The 14,377-nt window shown below is 42.2% G+C and overlaps 3 protein-coding genes across 5 annotated transcripts; 1 reads left to right on the forward strand and 2 right to left on the reverse strand.

Moving 5' to 3' along the window:
- The first annotated feature begins 127 nt into the window (after positions 1-127).
- On the forward strand, positions 128-5,050 carry LOC124183642 (sodium-dependent nutrient amino acid transporter 1-like). 2 transcript variants are annotated; one of them, XM_046572361.1, is made up of 9 exons: positions 128-273; positions 1,611-1,971; positions 2,267-2,537; positions 2,611-2,985; positions 3,057-3,246; positions 3,585-3,761; positions 3,836-3,935; positions 4,015-4,286; positions 4,658-5,050. In XM_046572361.1, the coding sequence occupies exons 2-9, from the start codon at positions 1,620-1,622 to the stop codon at positions 4,835-4,837; spliced, it is 1,917 nt and encodes a 638-aa protein (XP_046428317.1). In that variant the 5' UTR covers positions 128-273; positions 1,611-1,619; the 3' UTR covers positions 4,838-5,050. The 2 variants fall into 2 exon arrangements, with proteins under 2 accessions (XP_046428317.1, XP_046428318.1); XM_046572362.1 differs by lacking the exon at positions 128-273 and adding an exon at positions 808-961.
- LOC124183643 (sodium-dependent nutrient amino acid transporter 1-like) lies at positions 4,969-9,445 on the reverse strand. Of its 2 annotated transcripts, none has more exons than XM_046572364.1 (9): positions 9,143-9,445; positions 8,148-8,451; positions 7,377-7,593; positions 6,933-7,307; positions 6,274-6,640; positions 6,113-6,212; positions 5,624-5,800; positions 5,447-5,541; positions 4,969-5,371 (listed from the first exon to the last, which is right to left on the reverse strand). In XM_046572364.1, the coding sequence occupies exons 1-9, from the start codon at positions 9,179-9,181 to the stop codon at positions 5,225-5,227; spliced, it is 1,821 nt and encodes a 606-aa protein (XP_046428320.1). In that variant the 5' UTR covers positions 9,182-9,445; the 3' UTR covers positions 4,969-5,224. The 2 variants fall into 2 exon arrangements, with proteins under 2 accessions (XP_046428320.1, XP_046428319.1); XM_046572363.1 differs by lacking the exon at positions 9,143-9,445 and adding an exon at positions 8,601-8,870.
- A 186-nt stretch (positions 9,446-9,631) lies between these two features.
- On the reverse strand, positions 9,632-14,320 carry LOC124182809 (sodium-dependent nutrient amino acid transporter 1-like). The gene is made up of 8 exons (XM_046570526.1): positions 13,253-14,320; positions 12,469-12,715; positions 12,114-12,339; positions 11,664-12,038; positions 11,233-11,599; positions 10,844-11,120; positions 10,672-10,766; positions 9,632-10,593 (listed from the first exon to the last, which is right to left on the reverse strand). Exons 1-8 carry the CDS (start codon positions 13,286-13,288, stop codon positions 10,459-10,461), a joined length of 1,758 nt encoding a protein of 585 aa, XP_046426482.1. The 5' UTR covers positions 13,289-14,320; the 3' UTR covers positions 9,632-10,458.
- Between the last annotated feature and the right edge of the window lie 57 nt (positions 14,321-14,377).

Raw genomic sequence — 14,377 nt, forward strand, 5'->3', positions numbered from 1 at the left:
GGAGAAGCGCTCGTTATCATTGTAACGTAGCTCTGTCGTAAATGCAGTATGACAGAAAACGATTAATCAGATAAGATGGGCCTCGATCCTTCATGCAAAGTACTCGTACGACCGAAGTTTATTACTTGCCGAGCTGTACTGCAGTCGCATTGGATCTTACCGTGCAGCTCCGCGAAATAGAAAGTGGTGCACATGGAATAGCCAGTTTTGAAGAACCAAGGACGCGTCACAGGACGCGTTAAAGGACGCGGAAGGAGGAAGGCCGCTTACAGGGTAGGGAATGAAGATATTTCCGGAAGTGTTCGTTGACCAAATCATTTTCAGTGATACCAGGTATCCAATTTCGTGCCTCTGTTCTGTTATGGCTAACGGCGACAAGTTTCGAAGTGAACATAACATCAACTAATCTTGCAGGTGGCACAATAGCTTGGGATAAATCCTGTGAAAAGTAAATTTTTTCGGTTTATTACCATCTCGCTTGGGAGTATAATTTCTTTAGGAGTTTACACTCGCTTATGGACAAGGCTTACAAAGAGCCGTAAGAATTGAGTGATATTACTGAATAAATACGACATCTGTGTACTGAATGAAAAAATAACAGTCAAGGCCAGACATTATCTATTTCAAGGGTAACTTGGTGGAAAATATCTCAAAAAGTCAAAATTAATCTTATCTATAATAGAACAAAGTGATATGAGGCACTGCCGTAGGTACCTGAGATAATAAAAGTTGCCGTAAATCATTTTAGCACAAGTATTAGAGATTCTTTCGTTTTCAAGTTCCTGCGTTCTACGTTATGTACCATTAGTGCTGTACGTAATATATTAATACCTCGAGTAGGGTATATCAGTGCACAGACGATGAAACGCTAAATGAATTCCAATGAAAATTAAGTGATTGATCGGGGTGATAACGGGTGCTGCGTAGCGTAAAGCGTCCACAGATTAAGTCGTGCAGACAGGTGATAATCCCACATTATCACATATACCCAGCAAAGTTACTCGTGTCAAAATTTTTTATCTCTTAATTCAACATCATAAATTTCTTATCACGTTTCACAAAAATACCTTGAGTGAAAGCCACACATTACGGTATATCCCCAATATTATGAATTTCTCGATGCTGCGCGATCAACCCTGAAAATGACCGCTCTACTAGGCAGTCAAACTGGATCAGTGTAGATGAGCTTCACATCTGATCAGACAAAAATATCGTCGATACGACGAATAAAGCGGCAGCAAAAAAAGTCGGATAACTTATCAGATGTTTAGGCAACGGTAACCTGGATTAATTTTTTGCTTTTGCTACTTGTTTTGGGAACAAATTAAAAATGATGGAACAGAAAACTTGGTTGAAAAAATTACTGTCGATCACGGATAGATTTTTGTCGGGAAATTGAAGAGTCCATTTAGCGGGTCTGAGGCATAGTATTAGCAGAATTAGTGTCAATGATTTTACTGGAAACTCATAATTTCCTTTCTAAATTTCTATATGCTCGGAGCAACTTGCATATAAATTACATACTGGAATTAAATTCACAAGGCCCGCAGTCTGTGCGAGTGTTCAGTCAACCTCTGATTGCCCGGCTGATCATATCTGTTCACATTTAGAAAAACGAGATGAACGGTAGTGACAATCTGGGTTACGAAAATGGCTCGGTCAATGATGGTGGAAAGACAATTGTGGATAGAAAAGAAGAGGCCAAATCACCGCAGTCAGTGGAAACCGAGAGAGCTACCTGGGGAAACAGTATCGAGTTCCTCATGTCTTGCATCGCGTTATCCATCGGATTTGGCAACGTATGGCGGTTTCCATTTACTGCTTACGAAAACGGAGGTGGTGCATTTCTAATTCCATACATAATTGTGTTATTCCTGATTGGTAAACCGTTTTATTATCTGGAGATGATTATCGGTCAATTTTGCAGCAGTTCCCATATCAAAGTCTGGAGAATTTCACCGGGTTTCAAAGGTATGTATAAGTGTTGCAGTATTCTACGTATATCTGAGCGCGTCAATTTATCAATAAAAATTCAAAATTATGATCAAACGACTTTTCAAAACATTTCTCGTGTGAAGTTCTACCATATCTTTCCGGATGACCAAGTGACTGCCAAAGCCATTCTCCGTTATTAACATACATGTTAAAAACAAACGAATACGAAGGGCTTCAAAAATGAACACCAATTTTGTGCAACACAAGATGAGTCTGGTTTAATGTGACGTACCGTTGATCGAGCCTAACCGTTCCGATTCGACACTTCCAGGTGTGGGATGGGCCCAAATGTGTTCGCTCGCAATCCTCGCGTCTTATTACTGCTCGCTGATGGCCCTGAACTTGTTCTACTTGTTTGCCTCATTCGCCTCAGAATTGCCTTGGGCACGATGCCGAGAAGAATGGGGCGAAAACTGCGTTGACTCCGGAATAGGTCTGAATAGAATTTTGCGAAGTGAGACGAACTCCACAGCCAACTCATCGTCGTTTGGAAAAACGTTGCGTTCTGTGGACCAGCAAAGCTCCGCAGAGTTGTATTTCCTGTGAGACAGTCCCTTCATCCTTTGTCTGCATAAACTCAGCTGTCTGCAATTCATCTGATGATTTCGCTTGCAGGAAGGAAGTCCTGAAGGAGTACGACAACATAGACAACGGAATCGGGCTACCGGACTGGCGGCTGACCCTCTGTCTTCTTGGTAGCTGGGCTTGCATCTGTGCGGTACTTTCACGCGGGGTAAAAAGCACCGGAAAAGCTTCCTACTTCCTCGCGATATTTCCGTATGTCATTATGATAGCGCTCCTAATCAGAGCCTCGACCTTGGACGGCGCGGGGAACGGGATCCTCTTCTTCATCACTCCAGACTGGGAAAAGATTCTCGACCCACAAGTTTGGTACGCGGCCATTACTCAGTGCTTCTTTTCGCTATCGGTCTGCTTCGGCTCGATCATTATGTACTCCTCCCATAACGAATTCAGACACAACATTTACCGGTGAGCAGCACTCCGATATGGTGTTTGATAGTTGTGAGACTTCTCATGTGCATTTTCAATGCCGATTACAGAGACGCGATGATTGTCACGACCCTCGACACCTTCACAAGCATGATGGCCGGCTGCACCATTTTCGGAATATTGGGAAACCTAGCCTATGAGACTGGAAGTGACGACATCAGCACTGTGGTTCGCGGAGGAACTGGTCTGGCCTTTGTTTCTTATCCAGACGCAATTGCAAAGTTCAATACTGTACCTCAGGTATGGAAAAACTGTCCGATTCCGCTATTGGAAAATGTCCTCATGAGCCTGGTTGACCGCGCTAATTTATCACCGCATAAACAAAGTTTTTAATTTTAATGGTGGCAAATCGTCATTATTGGGGTTTAAAATGACTCACGTCACATAAATTAATGAAACTTAATCATCAACATACCTGTTCTACCATCCACACGCGAAAAAACAAGGCCAACGGTCAGCTGTCAGCCTGGTTGCATAAGTTTGATTTTTTTTTTACGAGATGACGCATTGCAAGGTGACAATTCCACCAATAGACATCGCGTTATTGATACTTTTCTTTCTTTTCATCACTTACACAGCTTTTTTCGGTTTTGTTCTTCACGATGATGTTCGTTCTGGGCATTGGCAGCGGCGTAGGGATGAGTTCTGGTATTATAACCGGGCTATGCGACCAGTTCCCGAACCTTAAGCGCTGGCAAGTTATGATTGGCACTGCTGCAACAGGTTTTGCTTTTGGAACAGTTTACGTCACTCCCGTAAGTCTTAGCTGAAGAATCAAATGACGTCACCTCAGTCGAGGTTGTGATTTGATTATAGAATTCTGTTTCAGGGTGGCCAGTTCATCTTGACTCTTGTAGATTACTACGGGGCTTCCTTCATTGTCTTCATCTTAGCCACCTTCGAAATTATAGGCATCATTTGGGTTTACGGTGAGTCATCCACATCTCAAAGTTGGACCACAAATTAATTCAGAGAAACTCGTTCCTTGTCAATGATTAACCGCTGCAGGCTTGGAAAACTTCTTGGAAGACATAGAATTCATGCTGGATAGAAAAGTCGGAATGTACTGGCGCCTCTGCTGGTTTCTTATAGTGCCATTAGCTCTGATCGGTGTCTTCATTTACACCACCATAGAGATGACCCCGTTGACATACGGTGATGTGGCATTTCCACCGAGTGCCCATGCTGCTGGATGGACACTGACTGCTATTGGAGTTTTACAAATACCCATTTGGATGGCGATAGCGCTCATGAAGTATAAAAATTTGTCCTTCAAAGCGGTGAGTGTTGTGCGGTTGAATACTGAAACCGGGGTTCTTGATGCTTTCAGTCACAGTGGGATGCTTAGCGTCTAACCTCGAAAATTTCCATGTCCTAGCCTTATCACAGTTTGTTTACAACTTCAAATGATCTTTGTTACTTCGTATAAACGTAAGAACCCTCGAGTAACAAGTTTCGCGCAGAATCATCGAATTCTGATAGTTTTTGCGATTTTATATCCGTCATGTTCAATCCGCCACCTTGGACTTAGAAATTATAAAAATCGGACGTCAGATTCGTAATCAGCAACCTCAATCACCCCCCAATAACTAACTGCAGGCTAAAATATTGATATAGAATATGCATCTTTGTTTTCTCAAATTTTTGCTAGATGGTGCAATCGGCATTTCGACCGGCAGCTAAGTGGGGCCCTCGACTAACGCATCATCGTCAAGAATGGCTGATTTTCAAGGATGAAAAAGCCAGGCAAGGAGAGAGCAGGACGCAATCGTGGTTTGTCCAAAAACTCCACGTACTGTTCAACATTGAAGAGACTAAATCCAAAACTTAGCCATGCGTCATATTCGAAGAATCACGAGAGGGCACTATGGTGCATATCTTACGTTTCGAAATTGCATACAGCTACAAGCCCGCTCTCAATGCTATTCACAGCGAGCTATTCTAGGATTTTTTATAAAGTGGTAGGTACATCAACCGCATGAAAGTCAGTCATCATAATTTGAATTGATCAATTAGCAGCATCACCGAATTAATTTTTAATCCAAATGTATTCTCTCTAGTCATCTTGATGACCTTGTTTCATTAAACGCAACGCATATATTTTGTTGAGAACTGTAACTGGTTATTATAATAAATAAGCATTTGAATAATCCTACAGCACACTATACAAATTGTTTGAAATAGAAAAATATATCGATTGACAAATACTGTGCGTTTATCATCTGCCAACTAATACCGCCCAGAACTTTTCTCCCACTGTATTCAGCTTCCGTTCTCGGATTAATCGTTTTATCTCCTTGAATTCTTCCCATTTCCTTTTGGTTTCTGGATCTTTCGGTCCCCATTCGGCTGTTGGTTTAAATATCTAAAAGTCAAAAGTGAAACTCTTATACACAAGTATATAAATTAAAAAATCATGTATGATAAATTTGATACATACGTCGGACCATGGCTTATCTCTGTTCTGCAATCCGGTGATCATAGCCCATGCTGGAAATTGCACGATTCCAAAAAAAAGTAACGCCCATCCAGCAGCTGTAATAAATATTGTTAGATCATTTTGTACGTAGACATTGCCGTGTACAACTCTGGTATTTCAATCAATTTTATCGTTCACCGTAGGCTGATGTAGGATATTCCACGTCATTGTACACCAACGGGGTTATATTGATGAGGAAATAAATGAGGATGGTAAAGAGCATGAGAGGCGTCAACAGGCCCCAGCAGAATCGCCAGTAGAAAGACGGACGTTTCCCAGTCATGAATTCAATATCATCGAGAAAATTATCAACTCCTGAATCGGGCAGATAATATCTACTGTCATAATTTTTCTCAATTGTTTTGACCGGTGTTTTAAAGCAGTGATGCTCTATCGAGAATCGGATAATGGACAGATTTGTCATGCCTGTTCTTGATGAACTGACAGTATTACTTATCTTTATCGAATAAAAGATAACTTCGGTCTTTATTCAATAAGAATCAAATAAAAACAAATGACAACAAAAAATATGTTGACCAGTGTATTGGAATTACTGTTGTTCCGTAAAAAGTAGATAAACCTTACACTGGCTCGTAAATTTTTGACGCTATCAAATATGAACGTTACCGTAGATCCAAGAAATGCCGACCACTTCGAAGCACGCGAGACAAACCAGGATAAAAGTTCCGCCAAAGTAGTCGATCAAATTCAGTATGTATTGACCTCCCTTCGAAAAAAGAAAGATATACTGTATCAAGTGGCGATGAAAGAAATTATGCATCACTCACCGGAGTGCAGTAGATCGTCCCGAACAGAAATCCGACGATGCCGACTCCCAGTGCCACCATCCAATGCACAGAACTTGGAAACTGGTCCATGATGACACTGATCAACACATTGGAAACAGCTACGGCTGTTCCAACACCCAGGACGAATAGCATCAGGAAGAAGAGGACTGCAAAAAGTTGGGGAACGACAGTGAACTTGGCCAATGCGTCGGGATATGATATGAAGGCCAGTCCAGTTCCGCTCCGTACTACAGTGCTTATATCGTCACTACCCAATTCATAGGCCAAATTTCCGAGGATGCCAAATATCGTAGTGCCGGCGAGAAGACTTGTGAATAGGTCCAGGGTCGTCACGATGGTGCAGTCTCTGGAATGTTGAAAAATCAAGAGTAACTTAATAGAGTTAATGCAATTTCGTGGTTTTTTACAGAAAGTTTTTTGTAGTATCTTTATATCTTTCTAATTCCTAGTTAGATCCCTACATATATGCCTAGAGCTAAGTTGACTAACCTGATATGTACTCCGACAGAGACAAACGCTCTCTGCATACAGCCATGTCGTAATACAGACAGGTTATAATAAAGAGTTTTTTTAATCCTAAAACATCCAGCTCTAAAATACCCCATAATATTTCTGGATCGTAAATTTATAAAACAAACCTTTTAACGTTGTGGCGAAAGTCGTTGTACGATGCGTACATGGTGACTGCCCCAAAACATACGCCGAGTGAAAAGAAAGCCTGGGTAACAGCTGCGTACCATACTTGAGGTTCGAAAATTTTCGTCCAAATCGGTTTGTACAAGAAGACGATGCCGTTGATCGCCCCCGGCAGAGTTACGGCTCTAACCAAGAGTACGATCATCATTGTGTAGGGGAACAAGGCCAGGAAGTAAGACGCCTTTCCCGCGCTTTTCATACCGCGTGAAAGAACAAGGATAACAGCAAGCCAACTTCCGGCTAAGCAAAGAACAAGTCTCCAGGACGGAGTACCAATTCCGTTGCTGATGTCGTCGGTCTCGTTCAGCACAACGTTTCTGAAAATTCAAGTCATGTTGTCAGTGGTTTTGTTTGTTCGATAGAGTGCAGGTTGGTGCAATGCTTACAGGAAGAAGAGCTCTGCAGAGCTTGATTGCGGACTGTTTGAAGTTGCGTTGCTGACTCCGGATGAACTATAACAAGTGTCGCCCCATTCTTCACGGCACGTAGCCCACGGCAAAACCGATTGAAAGCTTGACAGCAGGTAAAATAACGTCAGAGCCATTAGCGCGCAGTAATATGTGGTTATGGAAAAGACTGCAACCGTGACACCGAAACCGATACCTGGAGGATAGTATATTGCGTAACAAGGAGGCAAACTCGGTTTTTTCAAGCGAAACGTAAGTTTGCAATATGAGTCGTGAGTGAGCCGAAAACGAATATTGCAAATTCGCGAGGCGAAAAGACCGTTGCCTCCTTGTTGCACACGATTCTTTACACAACAAGAGTATGTTACGGGTTTTTTCACGTAGCACGAAATTGAGGTTAGGTTCGCATAATGTCAGATTTGTTCGCGACGGCGCACGCGCACAGTGCGAAAAAGACTACTTTCAACTCCTAGGACTTGAATGTAGTCTTTTCAGTACTCCGTGCATGCGCATTCGTACTCATTCGACCGTCATAGAAACAGGTACGTAGTGCACAGAAACACTCATGGAAAAACGCGTCAAACATACTCGCGTTATGTAAAAGCTATTTGTGCAAATCTTGAAAGTTGTACTTGGCCATTACGTGTTGCGTGGGTATAATCACGATGCTGAGAATATTATTCTTTAACACACTATCCCGAAAAATTGGAGTGTCTCAAAGTTCGGAGACAATTGCAATTCGTAAGGTACCTTTGAACGCTGGTGATACCGACCAAATTTCAACGCAGGATCTGCTACTGAATTGGCCAAGGATCATCTCCATGTAGTAAAACGGTTTTCCGATAATGAAGAGCACAACGAGATACGGGATGAGAAAGGCTCCACCACCGTTTTCGTACGCGGTGTACGGAAACCGCCACACGTTTCCGAAACCAACGGAAAAAGCCACGCATGACATTAAGAATTCCATTCCACTGCCCCACTTGGCCCTGGAGTTCCCATTTTTCGCAATTTCCAAGTCCTCGTTAGCAGCTCCGGAATCAGTGTTTTTATCCTGCATTTGTTCATCGGAAGAATGAGCATGAATTCAGCATATTCCAAATAACACAATAGTATTTTATCTACAAGTCTAGATGATAAATAAATGGTTCTTCAGGCGTTGAAACCATGACATCACTGCAAATTATATTCTGTACTGTTCACCTTGGAAGGACCATTGAACCTCATCGAGATTGCAGATTGCATTATAAGGCTTGTGGAGGCTCCTTCACAAATTCACTAAACAGATTAATACTTTAATACGTTCAACAAGAACGAGTAGATTGTCTGTTAACATGACGCAACGAAACGATGCCTCAATATAGAAATATTTCCCCAAGGTCTGACAAGTATTACTGCCATACGATTAAATGTAAGTGCTCAAACAGCTCATCAATAACTATTGAACGCGGTGATCACTCCTTGTCTGGCAGCGATCGAACCGTGTTGTAAAATTGAGCTACCTTAATCCAGGGTCATCCCTCATTGTCTCATCTTGTCAAGTGTCAACAAAATCTATATGAGGTCAAATAGTCCCCATGGGCCACGTGAGCTTGCATCAAAACAAACTTCGGTCACGTATAATTCTTCGGATGATTGAATAGGCGTCTCCAAGATTTGTACTTGATACATATTATATTAACATGCGACAAAATAAAAAACGAACGATATAGCTCACGTCGGATTTCGCAGTCGTGCATACGCACCTTGTCATTGTCCATGATACGGTGGATATGGTTCAACATCTACCCTACGAACATCTCCGTCCTTCCGAGTCGATCACATGAGAACAACTACTCAAAGTTTCAATGTACTTATCCACGAGTTGAGCGGTGCTTGTTATTATTGTTACTTACCACGAATTGAACCGAATTCCTGCGAGACCGCACGATGTCAATTTCGGACGTTCGTTAAATCCGGGCAATAGTTCCGGAAAACGGATAAAAAAAATAATTGGTTGCCAATTTTGAACTTTCGCATATAAATACGTTTGCGATTTTATCTTGGTTCTGTGCGTAATCTTGCACTTTGAGAATCGGCAAGGGTTTGCAGAGTTTTAATTCCTATACGCTGTCCGCATTTTGGAAAAGCCTTGGGCTAAATATTAACCGACGATAAGTTATTATACAGATAATATTTTGCGACGTTTATAACACCGTCGGTGGAATAGGCGTGGAAATAAGCGTGACGCGAAATAGTAAAAAAAAAATTTATTTGTCCAATAAACATTGCAAATCCTATAATCACCCATTTGAGGCTATCGCTGAGGAATTGTGTTTTGGGGAGCACTATCTTTATCCGATGACCAATAACTCACGCAGTAAAATTGTATTAGAGATAAGCGTTATTGCGATATTTTCCATCGTCCACAAGTCATTTCAGACGCCATAAACGTCTTGCAACTGATTATGAATAACACGGTACGCAACATCTTATCCTCACAAAGTTTGACAATGAAAGTAAATCTCAAGCCTACTAAATTGCAAGAACACATAGCTTGAAGTGGGACGAGTTGGCACACCGCTTGCACAAGTTTAAAGCATGCAGTTTGCGCGACGCTTAGTTTATCTGTAACTCTTGCAAACATCGTAGAGCTACGCGAAACGTGCCAACGACTGGCCTTTGTACAAAGCTGCCGTGTAACCGTTCGCACCAAGCCAAAACGACCAAATGCTGTCAATAAAGTTTACACCTGCCTAGGCTATAAGCATTGACTCCCTACTTCCAGGCTTCTAAAAATGTATATCTGGAGTTAGTTCATTGTTTACATTATACAAAGTAATTGCACTGGAAGTAGACGCGTATTTTTTTATTCTTTTGCAGGTGTTATCTTATTCTATTCTGTTTGTTTTTTGCTTAACCGCGTGACATGCCATGAAGCTCACTGTGAGCTGAATATATTCGATCTTAAAAGGTTTGAGTGAAAAATTGTAAGGTGGTCGAAACGATACTGCAATTATGGTAGATTTAGATGATTGGTATGCATATACATAGATTCGATCTAGGTGTAATTTGATGAAAGCTACTTGAAAAAGAGATCATAAAGTCCGTTCGAAGAAGATTTCGCTTTCATGTCTTTGAAGGACTCCCACTCGAGGCGATGCTTGGGGTCGGTCGGACCCCACTTGGAGGTAGGTTGAAAAGCATTCCTGAATGTCTGGCAAAGGGAAAACATTCGCTATAGAAAAGCATTGAAAATTTTTACACACAATTCACGCATGCCCTTTTCACTGACCTCTGCAACCGAAGAGCTTTTCTTTGTATACAGCTGATAAACGATCCATCCAAAGATCTGCAACACTGCAAAGCCCAGGATCGCCCAACCAGCGGCTAGAGACGCATTCATGAAATCGGTCAAAATTGTGATTGAAACTGGCAAAGATGGCGAGGCGCAACATGTCACAAACCGTAAGCAGAAGTTGGGAACATAGTGTCATTGTATGTCGGCGGCTCGTATATTGCTACCGTGTATACCAGAATCACGATCATCAAAAGGGGAGTGACGATCATCCAACAAACTCTCCAATAAATCCCGGGCCTCACGCCTGTCATGAATTCCACATCATCAATGAACTTCCGGAGACCGTAGATCCAAAAGACTGTCAGAATTTCTACGGTCCCAACAATTATGGCGACGAATGTCCCGCCGTAGTAATCCACAAGGGTCAATATCCACTGTCCGCCCTGTAAGATAGAGGGAGAGATGCTATCAGCGAAATTCCTATTGTGATTAATCGTGAAATCCGTTAATGGGTCTTCGCTGATCGCCGATACCCGCATTGGCTATCAATCTTACCGGCGTGACGTAAACAAGGCCGATACAATAACCGACGACGGATATGATGAGCATGATTTTCCACTGGTTGACGTGAGGAAACCGATCGCAAACCACACTGAACGCCGCACCGCAGAGCGCCATGGCACTGCCCACTCCAAGGACCAACATCATGACGAAGAAGAGGACCGAAAAGAGCTGGGGAACGAACGTGAACCTGGCCAAGGCTTCCGGGTACGAAATAAAAGCCAGGCCAGTTCCGCCCCGAACTACGGTGCTCACGTCATCCGTCCCCATTTCGTAGGCCAGGTTACCAAGGATTCCGAATATCGTGCAGCCGGCAATGAGGCTGGTGAACGTGTCCAGGGTCGTGACGATCATTACATCCCTACAAGCAGCTATGGGTTGTACATAACTGGACGTTGGTGCTGTTGACGGGCTTGATCACTTACCTGTAAAGCTTGTGGTTGAAGTTGTTGTAGGAAGAATACATCACGATAGCCCCAAAGCAGACACTGAGAGAGAAGAAACACTGCGTTATGGCAGCGTACCAGACTGTTGGTGACCAAAGCTTAGTCCAGTCTGGAGTAATAAAGAACATGATTCCGATCCCGGAACCGGAAAGGGTCACCGCCCTGATCAGAAGTGCGATCATGACAACGTAGGGGAAAAGTGCGAGGAAGTAGGCAGCCTTTCCTGAACTCTTGACCCCGCGAAAGAGAACCATGTAAACAGCGATCCAACTGACAAGCAAACAGAGGCTGAGCTGCCAAGATGGTGTTCCAATGCCTTCGTCAATGGAGTCAACCTCGTTGAGAACAACCTTTCTGAAATAAAGATCGACGGTTGGTTTTTTTGTCTAGGTTTGGTTTACAGCCGATGCGTGTTTGTCGATTTCCTACAGGAAGTATAACTCAGCTGAACTCTGTAGCGAGCCGTTTCCGGTAACTGCAGTAATGTTCACGGAGCCTCCAGAGTCGAAACAAGTCGATCCCCATTCCTCACGACACGTTGCCCAAGGGAGTTCCGACTGGAAACTGACCACCAAATAGAACAGGGTTATGGCCATCAACACTGTGTAGTACGAAACAACGCATAGCGCAGCTATCAGCTGGCCATATCCGATCCCTGAGAGTAGAAAATTAACCAAGCATCAATATTTCTAGTTGCCATTAGCAAGGTCCTTTGCCTAGGTTTGCAAGTACAGTTTTATTGGTAAATCGGGAGTCAAGAATTAACTAAAGAACACCTTCCCACCTTTCATAGCCGGGGAAAGCGACCATACTTTAATGCACGACTTGCTCGTAAATTGGCCCAGGATTGCCTCCAAATAATAGAATGGCTTGCCGACTATTAGTAGGACGATTATGTATGGAATGAGGAAAGCTCCGCCGCCATTTTGGTACGCTGTATAAGGAAATCTCCAGATGTTACCCAACCCTACGGAAGTCGCAATGCAGGACATCAGGAACTCTAAGCCCCCTCCCCATTCTGCTCTGATTGCCTGAAAAGTTTTCACTATTTTTACGAATATGAATTCACAAAGAATTTTCGAATGCTAATAAATAACTAGGGACAAGATCGATACTAAAATGTTTAGTAGTTCCAGCTTGAATAATTCCTAAAAACTGAGTAAGAAATCCTTGTCTAGACTAGAATACCCGCTTCAAGAGCTTTTCACCAAGTTTCCAACAAAATTACGATATAGCATAGTAAAGAAAAATCTTTGTCGCAATACACGTTGAAAAAGTGAATTCTTACGAATACTCAAAGAATGAAGAAAGATTGCAAAACAGATTAGATATATTCAAGTATGAAATACTGCAAAACGTATTCATCAGAAAATATGCAAATATACATTTATAACGTATACAGTGAAAGAATCAAAGTTTACCAAGTAATAGTGGTCTTCAAAAATTATAAAATTATTGAAGTCATTGTTTGTATAAATTTAATTCCAATTAAAATTAACGGTTATAGAATTACCCTACTTTGTTCTAATTGTAAGTAATTAAGCTTTGCATCAATTAAAAAACGTTACCTGCGGCTTGTTCTCTGAAACGACCATCTTTTCCATACCATATAGAGATTAATAAACCCTTAAAACGAACAATCGACACCTGCAGAAATTTTTCAACCGGGTTAAAAAGTTCGTTTCCGTTCCTTCATAAACGGTTCACCAGGGTTGTGATACCTTTCGTTGTTCCCAGTTAACGCTCAGCAATGTTCACTCACAGCCGGCAAAACCGCACTGCGAGCACGCCGCGGGTAAACTCGAGTCACAGTGATATTTTTTTGGTTTACTGACTGAACGAGGGATTGACGTCTCGCTGTTTGTCTGCGTCACATACCTACTCTTGAACAGTTCGACAAGGTGCGTCCTTGAGCAATTGTAACAGTTATCTCTTATCCGGCACATATTACGCATCTGCAGAAGACGTTCTGGATAAGATAGAGCAACGCAATGCGAAGATTTCGACACGAAGGAATCGTGGACGCACTATTAATCATCCTTCGTGTACTAGGGCTGACAGGCGCGGCAAAATTACTAGGGTATAGTTGTGGAGCACTCCGCACGTCGAAATTTAGTACATGTAGATATCCAAATCTTAGATATTTGCAGTTTCGAAATATTAAATTTATATAACGCGAGCACGTTTTACGCGATTTTCCATACGTTTTTTACGTACACCAGATGCTCGTTTTTATGACGATCAAGTGAGTCTGCGAACGCGCATGTGCGGAGTACTGCAAAGATCACTTTCAAGCCTTAGGAGTTGAAAGTGGTTTTTTCTGTACTGCGCGCATGCGCGGTCGTGAACATATCTGACATTACGCGACCCTAACCTCAATTTCGTGAAAAAACTCTCAACGTATTCTTCATATATAAAGAATCGTGTGCAACAACGAGGCAACGGTCTTTTTGCCTCGCGTATTCGCAATATTCATCTTCACCTCACCTACGACTGATATTGCAAACTTGACCTCTCGAAAAGACCGAGGTTGCCGCCTTATTACACAATATTCTATTTGTTTAAATTACTAGAATATCAATGATTCTGCATGATCACTTATTGGACGATGTAGCTATAATGCATATTCACCAAGATGTAGCTGAAGTATTAGATCTTAATAACCTTCTGATAAACGAATTCATCAAGCTTAA

The sequence above is a fragment of the Neodiprion fabricii genome, chromosome 5, assembly GCF_021155785.1.
Source record: "Neodiprion fabricii isolate iyNeoFabr1 chromosome 5, iyNeoFabr1.1, whole genome shotgun sequence".
NCBI lineage: Eukaryota > Metazoa > Arthropoda > Insecta > Hymenoptera > Diprionidae > Neodiprion > Neodiprion fabricii.